The 18,032-nt window shown below is 39.7% G+C and overlaps 1 protein-coding gene and 1 pseudogene across 12 annotated transcripts in view; both read left to right on the plus strand.

The window, feature by feature from the left end:
* Positions 1–18,032, plus strand: part of TBCK (TBC1 domain containing kinase) — a 284,662-nt gene that overhangs the window by 254,454 nt on the left and 12,176 nt on the right. For 11 of the 12 annotated variants that reach the window (XM_064285475.1, XM_064285476.1, XM_064285474.1 and 8 more), the window contains one exon: positions 8,785–8,897. The exons of the other annotated variant lie outside the window; for it this stretch is intronic. In XM_064285475.1, coding sequence (XP_064141545.1) covers positions 8,785–8,897 — 113 coding nt within the window. The remainder of the gene's footprint in view (positions 1–8,784; positions 8,898–18,032) is intronic. 12 annotated transcript variants of the gene reach the window in all.
* Positions 336–8,777, plus strand: LOC135231426 (cystathionine beta-synthase-like protein; annotated as a pseudogene).

Genomic DNA, 18,032 nt, shown 5'->3' on the forward strand with positions numbered 1-18,032 from the left:
ATGCTTCAATCTAATATCAGGAAATCATTTTTGAGAAACAGTTTTCGATATGTGTCTAGAGATGTGTCTTTAATAATTTTTCTCATCATAGGATACAGAGAGTTTTAGATATTGATTTGCTTGTACTGTTGCGTTATCTTTTTGCCTGCTGTACAGATCTGTATGGCCTTACTAATGCTTCCCCCCACCACCACCACGAAGTTGAAAGCATCTCAATTTAAAGCATATTTATTGAAACTCTGTTGTGTTACCTGTGGTTGTGCTGGCTATCTTCTGTTTACCCCACCCCCCCACCCCATATTCAGTCTCCACCCTTCTTCTCAGCCCCAAGAGGCTAATTTCCATGTCTTCTGGCTTCCAGTCATTCAGCCAGTGGGGAACTCTGATAGGCTAGGGGAGGGAAGGAGGTCAGGGTATTTATCTCCCTGGCTCCCTTCCTGAAAAATTGTGTTCCTCTACTGAAGGTTAGGAGCCCTGGTAGCGTGGTGGTTAAGAGCTTGGCTACTAACCAAAAGGGTCACAGTTCAAACCTACCAGCCACTCCTTGGAAATCCTATAGGGCAGCTCTGCTCTGTCACATAGGGTCATTATGAGTCGGAATCCACTTGACAGCAATGGTTTTGTTTTTTTTGTTTGTTTGTTTCACTGAAGGCTAACACTTCTCTTCAAGTTGCCTTCTCTATGCAACTCTCACTTTCTAGCCCCTGGTCCCTGTTGCTCTAAAGATGGCAACAGCTCTGCTTCTGCTAGTCGTAGGTTACTGCTCTGTTCTGGTGGTTCTCGTACATCCTACCCACACCTCTGTCATTAATCTCTTTATAGGTAAATCCCCCTCAATTTATCTTTAGGGCATGTTAGTCAGCCTCTCTTCTGTTTCTTACTAGCTGTGTTAACTTGGACAAATCATTAACTTCTCAAATCACCACTTCTTCATTTATGATATGGGAGTGAGAATAATACCTACCTCAAAGCATTGTTGTAAAGATTTTAGATCAGGCATATAAAGTTTAGTGCAGAGTCTGATACTAATAAGCACTGACTTAAGAATCCACCAGCCACTCCTTCGAAACCCTACAGAGCAATTCTACTCTGTCATGTAGGGTCCCTATGAGTAGGGATCAACTCGATGGCAACAGGTTTGATAACTTCAGCTATTTATTTTATTTCCCAGTATTATTATTTGCATATATGTGAACTTAATAAGTACTATTTGATAATGACAGTATAAAAGCTCTAGAGTTTGATGTGTTCAGGCTGCCCCAGTTCATCTGAGCCCTCCAATTTTTAGTCAGACGGTAGTGGAGAAGTTTTCCTGAGAGATGTTCTAATCAGGTCTCTTCTTTTTCCTCTGTGGTGTAAAAAATTCCAGTGATTTCCAAGCAAGTAGCAGCTTTTCTTCTAGATTGAAATCAGTATACTGCAGCTGGCAGCTGGCAGAGTCCTATTTTGGAAAGATTAAGAAAGCCATAGTTGAATGCTGTGAAAAGAAAGCAGGGGTGCCAGTTACAAATTATCATTGCAAATGTTTACAGTTTTCATGTTGCATCCATATTTGGACTTGGAGATTTTTTGTTTGCAAAACAGTAGGCACCGATTGTAATTTTTCTAGCTTTACGTCCTCTGTTAACTTACTAGTTAAAGAGCTAGTCTGAAAATCCAACAAATGAAAATGTTAATTGAAATAGAGTATAATTCAGTCAAATAACAGGGCTTTCAATGTTGAATTTAACAAGTAGCAAAATATCATTGAATAACTCCAAGAAAGAGTAAATGAATCACTCACTTGTCTAGTATATGACAGTATTAAAATCACCCATTTGACATACAAATTAGGACTGGAGTATCTTTTTTTAATATAAATATGAAGAAATTACAGCACAATGACTAACTGTATTGAATATATTGTCTAAAATCACATAGAAGAAGACAGATCTGAGGAATTCTACTTATTCATGTGCCCAAATAATATAATTGGAAGATATATGATACCATTTTAATTATGTATCCATTAACTATTTACTATAATTACAATAGATTAGCAGTTTATGGCTCTAAGATGGTTTCTTTGCATTTATCCCTTCATAAGCCTTTTATATTTGGCTTAGCTTCCACGTTAAATACATCAGAAATCCTTCAGAATGTGCTATTTCTTGTCTAGGTAAAACATTACTTTTCTCTAGAATAGGGCAAAGAAGATGAACTACAAAGATCTTGGTTTTATTAGGATTTCACATAGAGGCTTCTCTGGACCAGGATTGAGTCCTGCTAAATGTCACTTGTCAGTTAGTCTTTAGTTCGCCTTACCCTAAAGGTTAAAGAAAGCAGTGAGATATGGCATAATCAATCGTATCCAGATATGCTGCAAACAAAGTTATATTAGCATTAAGGAAAATCAGAATTAGATATCCTCACATGAGTTAAATGGAGTCCTAAGTCACCGAAATGTATACTGTCGCTCCAAGGGTGGACCAAAGTTTGTGCTGATCCCTGTGCTATGTGACTGAATGTACTTTGACAAGCCAAAGAAAGATACACTACCTCTAATGGTAGGGTTTAAGGGAATAGGAAAACCTTTGTATCGAAGCAGGTGCAAAATCAGCTCAGGCCTTAATGGCGCCACATTTTAAATGAAAAACATGGCAAGGTCTCACTCTTGTCTTCTTGCAGAGATAATCATCTTTTTAAAACTCACATGGGAAACTGCATCTTTGGATGCTAAACTGGAATTAGATTCCCTGGGCATAGAGGGAAGACATGACAGTATGATATATTCGGAAAGCCTCGTGAAAGGTACCTCTTGCAAAGCTGAAATGTGCTGAGTTAATCCCACAGTGCAAATGTATGAGTCTAGGAATTAAGACAATAACTATTTGGATAAATAGAGGGACGTTGTTCCCCTGACTCATGATGACCCCACGCACAACAAAATGTTGCCTTGTCCTGAGCCATGTGCATAATGGGCTGCAGATTAGACCATTGTGACCCACGGGGTTTTCATAGGCTGATTTTTAGAAGTAGATCACCAGGCCTTTCTTATGATACCATTTTTCAGCATCATAACAATGTGCAAACCTCTACTGACAGACAGGTGGTAACTATACATGTGGTGCATTGGCTGGGGCTTGAACCTGGTTCTCCCACATGGAAGGCAAGAATTCTATTACTAAACCACCAATGCCTCACCGAGCTGGCCTACCATTCATTTAAAAAAAAAAAAAAAAACAGTTTCTGTTGAGTTGATTCCAACTCATTGTGATCCCATGCGTGTCACCAGTAGAGCTGTGCTTCACAGGATTTTCAGTGGCTGATTTTTCAGAATTGGATCACCAGGCCTTCCTTCCGAGATGCTTCTGGGTGGACTCAAACTGCCAGCATTTCAGTTAGAAACTGAAAGGACCCAGTGCCCTTAGCAGATGGGCCTGACAGCTGTGAGTCCTGTTGCCGAGTCCCTGCATCACGATGCTGCCTTGTCAGTATCTCCCAAAATTTTGCCACATATCCTAAAGGAAATTGGTGATACCCCCATGATCAAAATCAACAAGATCGGAAAGAACTTTGGTTGGAAGTACCCTTTTGGCCCAGTATGAGTTCTTTAATGTGGGTGGAAGTGTGAAGGACCGGATGAGCATGGAGATGATCGAGGATGCTGAGTGAACCAGGATACTGGGGGTACCATCTGAAACCCAAGGATACCATCGTCGATCCAATACCTGGGAACACAGGGTTCAGATTGGCACTGGCTGCTATCATGAAGTACTATTGCCTCATCATCATGATGCTGGATAAGATGAACATGGAGAGGTGTATGTCCTGTGGGACCAATTGTGAGGATGCCCACCAACACCAGGGTCAGCAACCCCAAGTTGCATGTGGCGGAGGTGGTGTGGATACTGAAGGATAAAATTCCTAATCCTCACATATTAGAGCAGTATTGCAATGCCAGCAACCCCCAGCTTACTAGACACCACTACTAAGGAGATACTACAGCAGTATGATGGGAAATTGGACATGCTGCTGGCTTCAGGGGACATGGGCGGCACCATCATGGGCATTGCCAAAAATCTCAAGGAGAAGTGTGCTGGGTGCAGAACCACTGAGATGGATCCCAAGGGGCTCATTGTTGCAGAACCAGGAAGGCTCCATCAGACAGAGCAGATGACCTGTGAAGTAGAGGGATTGACTGTGACATCATCCTCATGGTGCTGGACAGGATGCTGGTGGGCAAGTGGTTCAGAAGCAACGACAAGGAGTCCTTACCCTTTCCCCCATGGCGAATGACCAGGAGGGGCTACTGTGTGGTGGTAATGCGAGCATCACCATGTCCATCACTGTGAACGGCCGCCAGGAGCTGCAGGGGGGCCTGCGCTGCATCATCATTTTGTTCGGCTCTGTGAGGAGCTACATTTCCAAGTTCCTGAGCACCAGGTGGGTACTATCAAAGGGTTTCATGGAGAAGGAACATTGTGGTTGAAGAAGCCATGGTGGTAGCAACTCAGAGTTCAGGAAATGAGTCTGCCGGCCTTGCTGACAGTGCTGCCAAAGGTCACCTGTGAACACACTACTGAGATCCTTTGAGAGAAGGGCTCTGACCAGGCATCTGTAGTCAGTGAGTTGGGGGTAGTCCTGGGGATCACTCTTGGGAACATGCTGCAGTCCCTGCTCACCAGAAGGTTCAGCCTTAAGAATCAAGTCCACAAAGTTATTTACAAGCAGTTCAAACAGATCATTCCGACATCCCCACTGGGCAAGCTGTCGTACATCCTGGAGGTGGACCACTTTGGTCTGGTGATCCGCAAGCAGATCCAGTACCATTGCGACAAAGTCCAGAAGAGGCAGATAGTGTTTAGGGTCATCACCACCATCAACTTGTTGAACTTTCCAGCTGCTTGGATGCAGGACCAGAAAACGAACTAAACTCAGGAAATGCCTTAGACTCCAGGGCTTTCGGAGCAGCAGCAGAATTCTGATTTCTCATATTCTTCTTACATGGGATCCATTCTCTGTTGCTTTCATAAACACTATACAGACACATTTGATTTCTAACTGTCTGACGCTGGGTGCTGCTTTATCAAGGACAGGTAACAAGGAGCATGTAGACCGGATGCTTAGTTCAGGGGCCAGCATAAATGTTATAGCTTTTCTCTTGTTAACATTTGCTACCTAAATGAATCTCTTTCATAGATGAAATGTGCTTTTCTTTAACATTCTCTTAAAACGTTTTTTAACAAGGAAATCTTAGTAAAGGGAATTTGTAGAGGCAGGTAAACACATGCTGATTGGGGCAAGACAAACCGAAAGCAGAACAAAGAGCCTTTTCCAGAGAAGATTCCAGAGCGGGGAACAGCAGAAAGGGGATTCAGGAAGCATGGACTGGTTCATTGTCCTTTCTCACAGGCAGTGTTGTGGGCCTGGGACCAGGTTGTTTCAAGTAGATTGAGTTTTGACCCTCATTCAGCCTAGTGCTGCAATTTGTATTTCCTTCCCACTCTCACACAGAGTTTTCCATGTTTGCTCTTTCTCAAGGAGGTGCTAAGTTGCATCAAAGTAACAGCCACAACAGTAACTCCTTGCATATCTCTCCACCCTCGAAACACTGCCTTGAAGAATACCACTGCCCATAAACTCCTCTGATGCCACGCTTGACAACTTTTTCGTAGGAACTTTTTGTCCACTTTGTCCTTAAAGCAAATGATTCCTGTCAATTGTTGCATAAAGCACTTTCTCTTTTTAAGCAAAGATACTGGCTTTCCTCTACTTTACACATTCAAATTTCAGTGCCATTGTGGGTGTTGGAATTAGGACCTTCTTAACCATTAACCCATTGCCGACAAGTTGATTCTAACTCATAGGGACCCCATAGGATGGAGTAGAACTGCCCATGGAGTTTCCAAGGAGCGGCTAGTGAATTTGAACTGCCGACCTTTTGATTAACAGCCATAGTTCTTAACCACTGCACCACCAGGGCTCCAGAACCTTCTCATAAGTGCTTATTTTGCATTGGTTACTTTATTATTATTTTAAAGATTCCCATTGTCACCTCTGTGTCTTCCTTGGCATCCCTTCACTAAAAAATGGTGGTCTGTAGCAGCTAGCACCACTGGCCCCTTACTGATTCCTTCCAGTAAACACTAATATAAAGCACAGGTCTGCAAACTGTATCTATAAAGGCCGGGTAGTAAATGTTTTAGGCCTTGCAGGCCATGCAGTCTCTGTCACAACTACTCAGCTCTCCCAGTGTAGTGAGAAGGCAGCTATAGATAATACATAAACGAGTGGAGCTGTGTTCTAAAGACACTGAACACTGAAATTTATTTTCGAACCCCCAAATTTAAACTATGTCATGAAATATCATTTTGATGTGTGTGTGTATGTGTATATGTGCTTTAACCATTTAAAAGTTCAAAAAGTATTCTTAGCTCACGGGCTGTACATAAACAGGCCGTGTCCTGGTTTTGTCCCATGAGCCGTAATTTGCCGACCCCTGATCTTGAGTCTTAGCCACAGTAGGTGGTGCATCTCCTGAGTGTAAGGCCACCTCTGTGTCCGCAGGAGCCACAGGCTGGGCAGCATTTCTGAGGGTCTGAATCTGGGTCCCATGAGCACAGTCAGGTCAAGCACTCCTGATGCTGTGTTGTGGGCGGCTGGGAGTAGATAAAAACGAACAGTTCAGCAGTAATAAAAAGGAATGTACCATCTCTTTAGCCAAAGAACACAGCTCGTTGTGGATAAAAATTTCTGAGAACCGCAGCAGAAGGAAGGGAACCATGGAATAACTTTCTGGAAAGCATAGGAATAGGAGAGGGTAAAGGAGGTTCATGGGATGACTGGCGTCATGGAAAATCACAACAGTCTTCTCTTTGTAATGAATTTAATGCTCAAATTCTATCAATTTTTTTCTCTCAGCACAGTCTTGCCTTAATTGATAAAATTCTCCCTTGGCCATTTACTTTGTGGTGGACCACCTGCCCTCCATTGATAGTTCCGAGGTCACTGAGAGTCACTCTTGCACCATTCTGAGTTACACCTCCAGGGGCAGAAGCCTCCAAGTTTAGGTCATGCTGACAGGGATTTTTTAATTTAGTGTTTTCTTTGAATGTCCTCCTTCTTGTTTCAAAGGGGTAGGCAGGGGATAAATTACCACAAACACAAGTAAATGGAATTAACATGAGGGAGGGTGCCAAAACAATGGTAGAATATGATGTGACTGCGTGAATGAATCCACTTTGCTTCTCTCTTTTAATTGCTGTTAATGAAAGTAAACAAGAAATGAAAGAAAATCAAATACACCTTGAGAATAAATAAGAAAAGCAATGTAGTTGTTGATTATAGTAAAGGAGACCTTAAAATGCCTCATTTCTAACTTCCAGGAAAAAACTACCAAGTCATCATCTGAGTCTGATGATCACTGGCACTTATATTCATGACCTCACAAAAGATGAAAGTTATCCTGTGTCAATATGTTGTTATTGTACACACCCACCCTGGCCTCCACAGCCCACCATTTAATTACTTCTTACCACAGGAATGTGTGTGGCTGAATCAGAAACTGACCATAGTTGCCCCCCTGCTTGACCTACAGAGTTTGGAACTTGGCTGTGATTCATTACAGGCCAGTGTTTTGATACTGAGTTTTTATTATATACATTCTTTTCAGTGCATAGTACACTTTGTGTAATGTGACCAGTGGCTTAGATACCATGTTGGTTTACTGTTCCTAGTTGTCTAGTGTAAACAGAGGTTGATAAATGATTGTTGCTGAAATTCAGGTCCCAAATAAATATCACAGACCAAAGGAAAATGTACCGCAAGCCTCATTATGGTTCCTGATACGTGATAGTGTAGATGATGGAATTTTATCTAAAGAAACTTATCCTCCAATATGACAGTACACATTTTTTATTAGAATAAGAGCTGTTTTCAAGCAAAGTTTTCTGTCACATTTGAAAGTGTTTCTTCTTATTATTTTTAATGTTAGCTTTTCAGAAAATTTCCACATAGCCATTCCTGGGAGGACTTGTTTGAAAGTACAAACTATTGTTAGACACTAGTTTATAACTATTGGAAGATCCCAGTTGCCATTTTCACAAATATAAGGCCACTACCATATATTTAGAAATTATATCAGTTAGTATGAAAGAAAACTGCTTAACCTGAAGTTCGTAGATGAGTTTTAGAAATTGAATTTGTTTGTTCAATTCCTTCAATTTAAGAATTTCTGTGACATGTAAAATGTTATACACGCATGCCGTTTTTTTTTGAGAGAAAAGATCCATGGCTTTCATCTGATTGCTAAATGGGTATGTGGCCCAGTAAACATTAAGAGTAACTGGTATAAATCACTGCTACCTCATAAACAGACCCACCTTACATCCCATTTGGGGCCAAGTCTGCTTGAAATTTGTATCTATATAATTTCAAGTGTTAAAAATGAAAGAGGGAAAAGAAGGAAACTAGCTTGTACTAAGTACCTGTGATGAATCAAGCACTTATACATATGATAATCTAATTTAATCCCCTCAAAAGGCCTTTATGTGTGTTATTATTGCACATTTAACAGGTGAAGAAACAAAAGCCAAAAAAGTTAAGTTACAAGTATCAGATTCCTGATTCAAATTCAGGACTGCTAACTACAGAGTTCCTACACTTTTCTCCATACCACCAGCCTATTTGATTGAAATAGTGAATTCTCTCACCTTCTTCTTTACTAGTGACAACAAATATATGAAAAATAATCTTTTGGCTTATCATGCTGTTAAATAGGCCTAATATTCTCTGCATCCCCAGCACCCAGCTGTCTTCACTCAAGTCACTAATATCTCATGCCTGACATACTACAAGAGCCTCCCCACTGTCCCTGCCTGCAATCTCCCTTCCTGCATGTCTACTCTACAACTAAAGTGAGTTTTTAGAAATGTAAATCTGAATCTGATCATTGCCAAAATGCCTCTGTCTTCCCATTGCCTTCAAGATGAAATTCACACTCTTAATAATGGCTTAAAGGCCCTTCATGATCCAAACTCTGCTTAGCTTTCCAAGCTCATCGCTCACTACTATTCCTCTCACCATCTTAGATTCCAGCCATAATTGACTAGATGTAGTTCCTTTTATGGGGGCACTGGTAGTATGAGTCGAAATCAACTAGGTGGCGACGGGTTTGGTTTGGGTTTTGTTTGGTGGTTCAGTGGTAGAATTCTTGCCTTCCGTGCAGGAGACTGGAGATAATTCCCAGCCGATGCACCTCATCTGCAGCCACCACCCATTTGTCAGTGGAAGCTTGCGTTTTGCTTTGATGCTGAACAGGTTTCAGCAGAGCTCACAGACTAAGATGGACTAGGAAGAAAAGCCTGGCAATCTACTTATGAAAAATCAGCCAATGAAAAGCCTATGGATCACAATGATCCGATTTGCAAACTGTCATGCCAATGGCAGAGGACAGGTTTTGTTATGCATGGGATCACCATGAGTCAGGGATGATCTGATAGCAGCTAATAATAAATTCCTTATTTAACTGTCTTTTCGTTCCTCTGTTTGGAGCATTCTTTCAACTTCTCTTCACCTGGGTAACTCAAATTTGTTCTGAAAGGCTAAGTTTATATAGCATTTTTTTCGTGGAACTTTTCCTTAACCTTTTAAGTTTGAATCTAACTATGCCTCCCAAGAGCTCATAGAAAACTTTGTACTTACTCTTATAGTGGCATTGTGGCTACTACCATATATAGAGAGTTTCTGTATGAGTTAGATAAAATCCATCCTTTTCTGAGGGGCAGACAGCACTATCTGAGGACACAAAGCTTGGAAAGGAGAGAATGAGTTACAATTTATCCTCCAGTCATCCCCTTTCCCAGGTTCCCTCATGCAGCGCACAACTTGCACAACCATTGAGGATGACTTTGGCCTTGTATTTAATCACCTCTTCACTTATCCGTACCCCCAACTGAACTCCATACACACTGAGAACAGGGATATGTTGTGTTCATTGTTGTATCCATGCTCTGATCACCAAAACCAAAAAAATCAAACCTGTTGCTGTCAAGGCAATTCCAACTTATAGCGACCCTATACGATACAGTAGAATTGTCCCATAGGGTTTCCAAGCAGCGGCAGGTGGATTCAAACTGCCACCCTTTTGGTTAGCAGCTGAGTGCTTAACCACTGAACCACCAGGGCTCTAAAAGAAAGAACTCAATAAATAGTTGATGGTTGAATTAATATTCTCTAAATTAATGAATGAGCACATGAAAAATAATAATTTGCAGCAGACCATACACTGGCACAGATGGGTATAAGAGGAAGGAAAGAAAAAAAATACTAATTTCAAGTACTAGTTTAATTCAAGACTACAAACAGTGAGTGCCTGCATGATGGAACTTATCATGAGGAAACAGAGATGAGAAGGACACCATCCCTGGCCTCATAAAACATACTTTAAATCTTTTTGGGAAGATGACACATTTATACAACTATTAAAATTCAGAATAGAATGTGGAATGTACCGTATGAGATTTGTAATTAGAGCTCTAGGAAATCACAGAGAGGGAAGAAATTTCTTGTTAGTTAAGCGAGGGATTCCGAAAGTTTCATGGTGATGGTGATAATAGACATAGGCCTTAAATTATTGGTAGGTTTCAGTAATGCAAGTGTAGGGGGGAAGGGCAAAAGTTAGGAGGGGGCATTCAAGGCAAAGAAAACAGCACAGGCTGGCTGGAAGGCACAAGGCTTCTTTGAAGAGCATCGTTACTGAAGATAAGGCTGGAAAGGTAGGTGGAGTATCAGGTTGTAGAGGGCCTTGAATGCTATGCTAAGGAGTTTACATTGGAGCAGTGGGGTTTCTAAGAAAAAAAGTGATGCCCTCAGCTGTATTTAAGAAAAGTAATTTGGAAAATGACCTTTTTATTTGTGTTAAGCTTTGCCAAAGCTGCCTTCTCTCTCTTTTGCCATTGATCCCAATGAAATAGAAATTTTAAATCAAGAAAACAGACCAGTTGAAGCCTTCCTTTCCCTATATTCCCAATCTATCTCAGTGCCAGGTTCTTCCCTGTTGACCCTCTCCCTCAAGCTTGGAATCTTCCAGTAACTAAATAGCTGTTAGATCCCAGAGTTCACTTGCCTGGGGGGAGTAGACAACAGAGGGATTTGCCTGAGACTTAGAGCCAAAGCTCTGCAATTATTCAAAAGGAGATTGGAGAAATGGCCCCACTCTTTTTATTATGTGATTCAAAGTGCCGGTAACATCCAGTCACAATCTTTTCTTACCTTATTGGGGGTGTTAAGGGATGACTGTCTCATCAATCTTTAATTTAAATATAAATAATGTATTTATTTATATAAAGGACAATCAACTCTAAGTCTAGAAAGAATTTCTTTTGTCTTTCTCAAATTGCAAAAAGACTTTGGAGTTACTACTGTGATCAAAAAGAAAATTTCTTTTTTTTTAATTTATTTTGTTTTTGTTGTTGTTTAAGATATACATAGCAGAACATACACCAATTCAACTGTTGCTACATGTGTAATTCAGTGACAATGATTGCATTCTTTGGGTTCTACAACCATTCTCACCCTCCTTTTCTGAATTGTTCCTCCTATATTAACATGAACTCACTGCCTCCCAAGGTTCCTATCTAATCTTTTGAGTGGCTGTTTTCACTTTGATCCTATAGAGACAGCTCTTTAAAAATAAATAAATAAACTTAACGCTTAAGGCAGACATTTTTTACTAGTTAAGCTACACTACTGTTTGATTTTTAGATTTCAGGGAATATTTTTGGTTTAAGGTTTAAAGATTACATCAGGGCAGTAGTTTCAGGGTTTCATCCAGCCTCTATGGCTCCAGAAACTCCGTAGTCCATGAGTATTTGAAATTCTGTTCTGTGTTTTTCCCATTTTGATCATAGATCTATAGAATCTCATAAAAATGTTCAGCATGAGTAGCCAGGCAACATCTAGTTCTTTTGGTCTCATGGCCAATGAGGCAGTTGTTCATGGAGGCAGTTAGCCACACATTCTGTATTTCCTCCTATTCCTGACTCTTCCTCTTCCTCTGTTGCTCCAGGCTAATACAGACTAATTGCCTTGCCTACGATGGCTGCTTACAAGCTTTTAAGACCCCAGGCACTACACAGTGAATAAGAAGGTAGAGCACAAGCACTTAACACATTATTAGGCCAATTATCTGGGGTGTAGCATGAAAACGTGACCCTAAATCTCCAAACCAAGGAACCAAATCCCATGAGGTATTGGTTGTACATAAACAGCTTCAGCATCTACTCTTGTTGTTTTGTAAACGTATCTATCATACAACTTTGCCAACTCAGCTTTTTACAGGTGTACAGCTTACTGACAGAAATTACAATAATCAACTGTACAACCCTACCCTTAATTAATATGATTTTTCCATCACCATTAACCCTCCCTTTCCGCCTCCCTCCTACTCCTGGTAACCACTGATAAGCTTCGGTCTCTATACATATGCCTTTTCTTGTCTTTTTATGTAAGTGAGGTCGTACAATATTTGTCCTTTTGTGATTGACCCATTTCACTCAGATTAATGTCATTGAAGTTCACGTGTGTGGTAGCATGTGTCAGGACTTCATTTCTCTCTATGGCAAGTAGTATTCCATTGTACATATATGCCACATGTTTATCCATTCATCGGTTGATGGGCATTTAGGTTGTTTCCACCTTTTGGCTCTTGTGTGTAGTGCTGCAGTGAGCACTGGTATACAAGTCTCTGTTTGAGTCTCTGCTTTCAAGTTTGGGGGCATATACCTAGAAGTGGAATTTCTGGGTCATATGGTAGTCCTATTTTAGTCTTTTAAGGAACCACCACAATGTTTTTCACAATGCCGTAACATTTTGCATTCCCACCAGCAGTGGATAAGGGTTCCAGTTTTCTCATATCCTCTCCAACATTTGTTATTTTCTGATTTGTTTTTTAATCTTATCAGTTAAATGGTATCTTATTGTGGTTTTGATTTGTAGCTCTCTGACAGAGCTCTGGTGGCACATTCGTTAAGAGCTTGGCTGCTAACCAAAAGGTCAGCAGTTTGCATCCACCAACCAGGCCTTGGAAACCCTATGGGACAGTTCTACTGTATCCTACAGGTTCTCTGTGAGTCAAAATCAACTCAACAGCAATGGGTTTTCATGGCCCATGGGAGTTCTGGTGGTTTAGTGGTTTAAGTGCTCTGTTGCTAACCAAAAGGTTGGCAGTTCTAACCAACTAGCCGCTCCACTGGAGAAAGATGTGGCAGTCTAGTTCCATAAAGACTTACAGCCTTGGAAACCCTATGAGACAGTCCTACTTATCCTGTAGGGTTGCTATAGGTTGGAATATACTCAACAGCAATGGGTTTTGGGTTTTCATGGCTAATGATGTTGATCATCTTTTCATATGTTTGGTGATCATTTGAATATCCTCTTTGGTAAAAGGTCTGTTCAAGTCCTTGCCTATTCTGTGATTGGGTTAATTGTCTTTTTGTTGTTAAGTTGTTAAAGTTTTATATGTATTTTTGTTATTACATTCTTATTGGATATATGGTTTCCAAAGATAATCTCCCAGTTGGTAGCTTGTCTTTTCACTTTTTTTGGCCAAAAAGAAACTTTTGGTAGGGCTTTAGATACTACACATTGTCCTTACTGACTATAGGTAAGCAAGCTATTTCTTGGAAGGGATACACAGATCTTGACTTACTTTGCCATAGAACGGGAAATAGACATAGAAAGGAAAACTCTCCACACAACAGTGGAGGAGTCCCTGAGGATCTTCCATAACACTACCATTTTAGATAGCAGACCACTGGGTAAAACAGCAATGGGGAAACTGGAAGCATAGAGTCCATTTAGGAGCTAACCCAAGAGTCATTGCAGTATAAAATGGAGTAGGATCAGTGGAATGGAAAGGAAAGAATGGATCTAAGTCAAATCACAGACAGAATTGAAACAGCTTTGTGCCTAATTGAATGTGGAGCCAAAGGAGATTTAAAAAAAAAAAATCAGATGTGATAATAAAGTTTCCAGGTCTGGTTTTTGGGAGGTCACTGATGCCATTAACAGAGACAGGGAAGAGAAGAAGAAAGTTTGGAGGGAGTGTGGTGAATGATGGACATGTTGAGTTTAAAGTGCTAATGTGGTACCAGTGTAAAAATGTCAGTGGAGCATTTAGATGTTGCAGACTAGAATTCTAGATAGAGTTAAAACTAGATACATAGCTATGGTATTCTACCACTTATGAAATAAATGCTTAGTATTTAATAGTAGAGAAAAAAGATGTAGGTTGCTTCTTTCCTATAATTAAATTTAAAAGCCTATAAATGCATTATTCCAGAAAAGAAAACAAATAACAAGTGGTTGCCTCAACAACAGATTGTCATTAAAAAAAAGTTAAAAAATAAATATAAGATATTTATTCTAAGAAACTGGAAAAATCCATTGTCTTCATTACAAGCTATCTTAACAAATGAGAAAATTTTTCTTTAGTACAAGTCACTGGTAGAGGAGATAAACAAAAGAAACAAGATCAAGGGAAAATGGAAGAGAAAGGAAAGGAATACACCATTTTGAAATGTAAGAGAAAAAAAAATCTGTTACTGGGAATTCTCTTCCTTTACACCACATAAGATTTTGCTAGAATTACGTATAAGAGATTAAAATAAAGAGGCAAAGGAAGAGAATTTTATAATTGCTCATGAACATATTAATTTACCTTTTTTTCACATACCTCTTAAGTGGCCCACATTACAACTGAAAAATGTCAAGTTAAAAAAAAAAAAACATTGAAAGAAGAGAGCTTAGAAGTAAGCATGAAGCCTAAGAGTAGAAACTACTAAAACTAAACATCCTCTTAAGATGTTTGTATCTACTTCAGTTCCTGAACTATGAAAATGAACTTGCTCCTCTGACCACTCTGTAGACTTCTACATTAAAATTATCACACAAGGGTTTACTATTTCTGTCTTTATAAACATCATCATCTATACTTTTAAAAGACATCTTTTTATTAAAATGCAGCTTACTTCTATCAGTTCATACAATAGTTGAGTGAAGACCTTATTAGTGAAGGGTAAAAGAAAACAGCATGTGACTTTTACCAGAGCCAATTAGACAGTTTACTTACTATTCCCCTAAAGTTATTTCTACCTATTCCAATGAGGTAAGACAGCTTAGCCAGTGCATATCATAGTGCCTTAAACACAGTAGATGCTCAAAAAGTATTTGCTGAATAAATGAATCAGTTATTCAGCAGGTATTGGAGTAAATGCTATATACTAGGCACTGTTCTGGGCACTGGAGAAGCATTAGTAAGTAAAGCAAAATCGCTATTTGCATGGAGTTTACAATATATTGGGAGTTGTTAGTTGCCTAAAGTCAGCTCAGACTCACGACGATGTCTTGGGATAGAGAGACAGCTGTATACTATATCGTGGTAAATGCTAAAAAGAAAAATAAAGTAGGGTGAGAGAAAAGAGTGCTGGTATTTATTCTTTTAATAGGGTAGTGAGGGAAGCCCTTATTCTGAGTGAGATGGAAAGCCACTAGAAGGTGTGGAACAAACGGTTTTTTATGGACTGCCAAAAGAATGAACAAATCTGTCTTGGAAGAAGTGCAACCAGAATGCTCCTTAGAAGCAAGAATGGCGAGACTACATCTCATATACTTTGGACGTGTTGTCAGGAAGGATCAGTCCCTGAAGAAGGATGCCATGCTTGGTAGAGTGTCAGCATAAAAGAAGACTCTCAATGAGATGAATTGACACAATGGCTACAACAATGGGCTTAAGCATACCAACGGTTACGAGGGTGGGGCAGGACCAGGCAGTGTTTTTTTCTATGGTACATAGGATCACTATGAGTTGGAACCGACTCGATGGCATCTAACAACAACAAGAAGTGATGGTGGCTTGGATGAAGAGATGAGATTAGAGAGGTTGTTGGTGGGGAAGGATCCATGGGTGGTACAAATGATTAATGTACTAGACTGCATCTGTCTGTAGGGGTGGCATAGCCACAGCTGCCCTGGGAAGTGGGGATCATGTAGGACCTTATGGACAGTAGTAAAGGCTTTAGATTTTATTCTGAATTAAATGAGAGGCTATTAAAGTGCTTTGAGAAGAGAAGTTATATGATCTGACATATTTTAATAGGATCACCCTTGCTGTTGTGTGATGAATAAACCATAGGGGCAAGGACAGAAACAGGGGAGATTAGTTAGAAAATTGCTGCAATAATTTAAGTAAGAAATCACATTGTCTTGCCCTAGAATGGTAGTGGTAGAAGTGGTGAGATGTTACCCGATTCTGAATATGTTTTAAAAGTTAGAAACTACATGATCCATTGATAGAGAAAAAAAAGAAACCAAATATATTTCCAGGTTTATTGCTTAAACAACTGGAAGAGTGGAGTTGCCATTTCCTGAGATGAGGAAGGCTTCAGGAGTGAGGTTAGGAGTGGAGTTAGGAGTGGAGGCAGGGTAAGAATCAAGTGCTCTCCTTTGAAGATGTTAAGTTTGAGAAGGCTATTAGACATCTAAGTAGAGATGTCGACAAAACAGATGTATAAGTCTAAAGTTCAGTAAAGACTCTAAAGATATAAACTTGGAGTCCTCAGTATATAGATGGGACTTAAAGCCCTGGGACTAAATAAAACCACCTGAGGGATGAATATAGATAGAGAAGAGGTCAGTAAACAGGAGCCACGGAATAGCAGTCAGGAGATAAGGAAGATCCACCAAATGAGACTGGAGGGAACAGCTAGTGAGCTAGGAGAAGAAACAAGAGTGATTGTTGTATTCGTTACCTAGGGCTGCCAGAACAAAGTACCAAAAACTGGGTGGCTTAAAACAAAAAATTTATTCTCTCATTTCTGGAAGCCAGAGTCCAAATTCACTATGTCCGCAGGGCCATGCTCTCTCCAAAGGCTCTAGGGGCAGATCCTTACTTATCTCTTTCGGCTTTTGGAAGGCCCAGGAATTCCTTGGCTTTTGGCAGCGTAACTCCCACTCAAATCTCTGCCTCCATTGTCACATAGCCTTCTCCTGTGTCTCTCTGTGTCTTTTCTCCTCCTTTTATGAGGACACCAGTCATACCGGATTGGGGCTGGTCTTATTCCAGTATGATGATATATTGACTAATTACATCTGCAAAACTACTATTTCCAAGTAAGATCACATTTTCAGGTACCAAAACATCTTTTTGGGGGACACAATTCAATTTGTAACAGAAGAAAACCAAGAGAGATTGGTGTCCTGAAGGCTGATGCAATAAATTTTTAAAAGAGAAGGGCATGATCAAATGTGTTAGATGATGCCAATGGATCAAATCTAATTGGGATTGAGTCTTAAAAATTTAATTTGGCACTGTGACAGTGTGGAAATTATAAGAGTATGTATCAGGGAGTGATACAGATAAAAGTTTGATTGGTGTGGATCTGAGACAGAATGAGCTTCCTTCAAGGAAATAAAAAGAGATTTGGAGAACAAAAGACATCCACCAGTCACAATGTGTGGACCTGGTTTGGATTCTGATTCAAATAAACAGACTACAAAAAAAAAAAAAATCCTATGACATTTATGAGCTAATTGGAAATTTGAACACTTTTTGAACATTTACTGGATATTTAATTGTATTAAGGAATTATTTTTAATTTTCTAGGTGTGAAAACCTTATAATGGTTGTATTTTGTAAAGTCTTTTTATTTCAGAGATACATATTTATGTATGACATGATATAATATCTGAGACTTACATCAAAACAATACAAAGGTGAGAGAAGTGGATGGGAAGAATAAATGAAATAAGATTGGCTATGAGTTACAGTTGTTGAAGCTGGGTATTGGGTACATAGAAGTTCATTATACCATTCTTGTATGTTTTTATATATATTTTAACATTTTCTTCATAAAAAGATAGAGAATAGGAAGAGTTGAAACAACTATAGGCAACAGAAAATTAAAACAAGAAAGCACATTGAATTAGAACACTAGTATTTATATAATCCCCTCATTTAATACAAACCATAAAAATGTTTTCTTTTTTTAACA

The sequence above is a fragment of the Loxodonta africana genome, chromosome 5, assembly GCF_030014295.1.
Source record: "Loxodonta africana isolate mLoxAfr1 chromosome 5, mLoxAfr1.hap2, whole genome shotgun sequence".
Taxonomy (NCBI): Eukaryota; Metazoa; Chordata; class Mammalia; order Proboscidea; family Elephantidae; genus Loxodonta; species Loxodonta africana.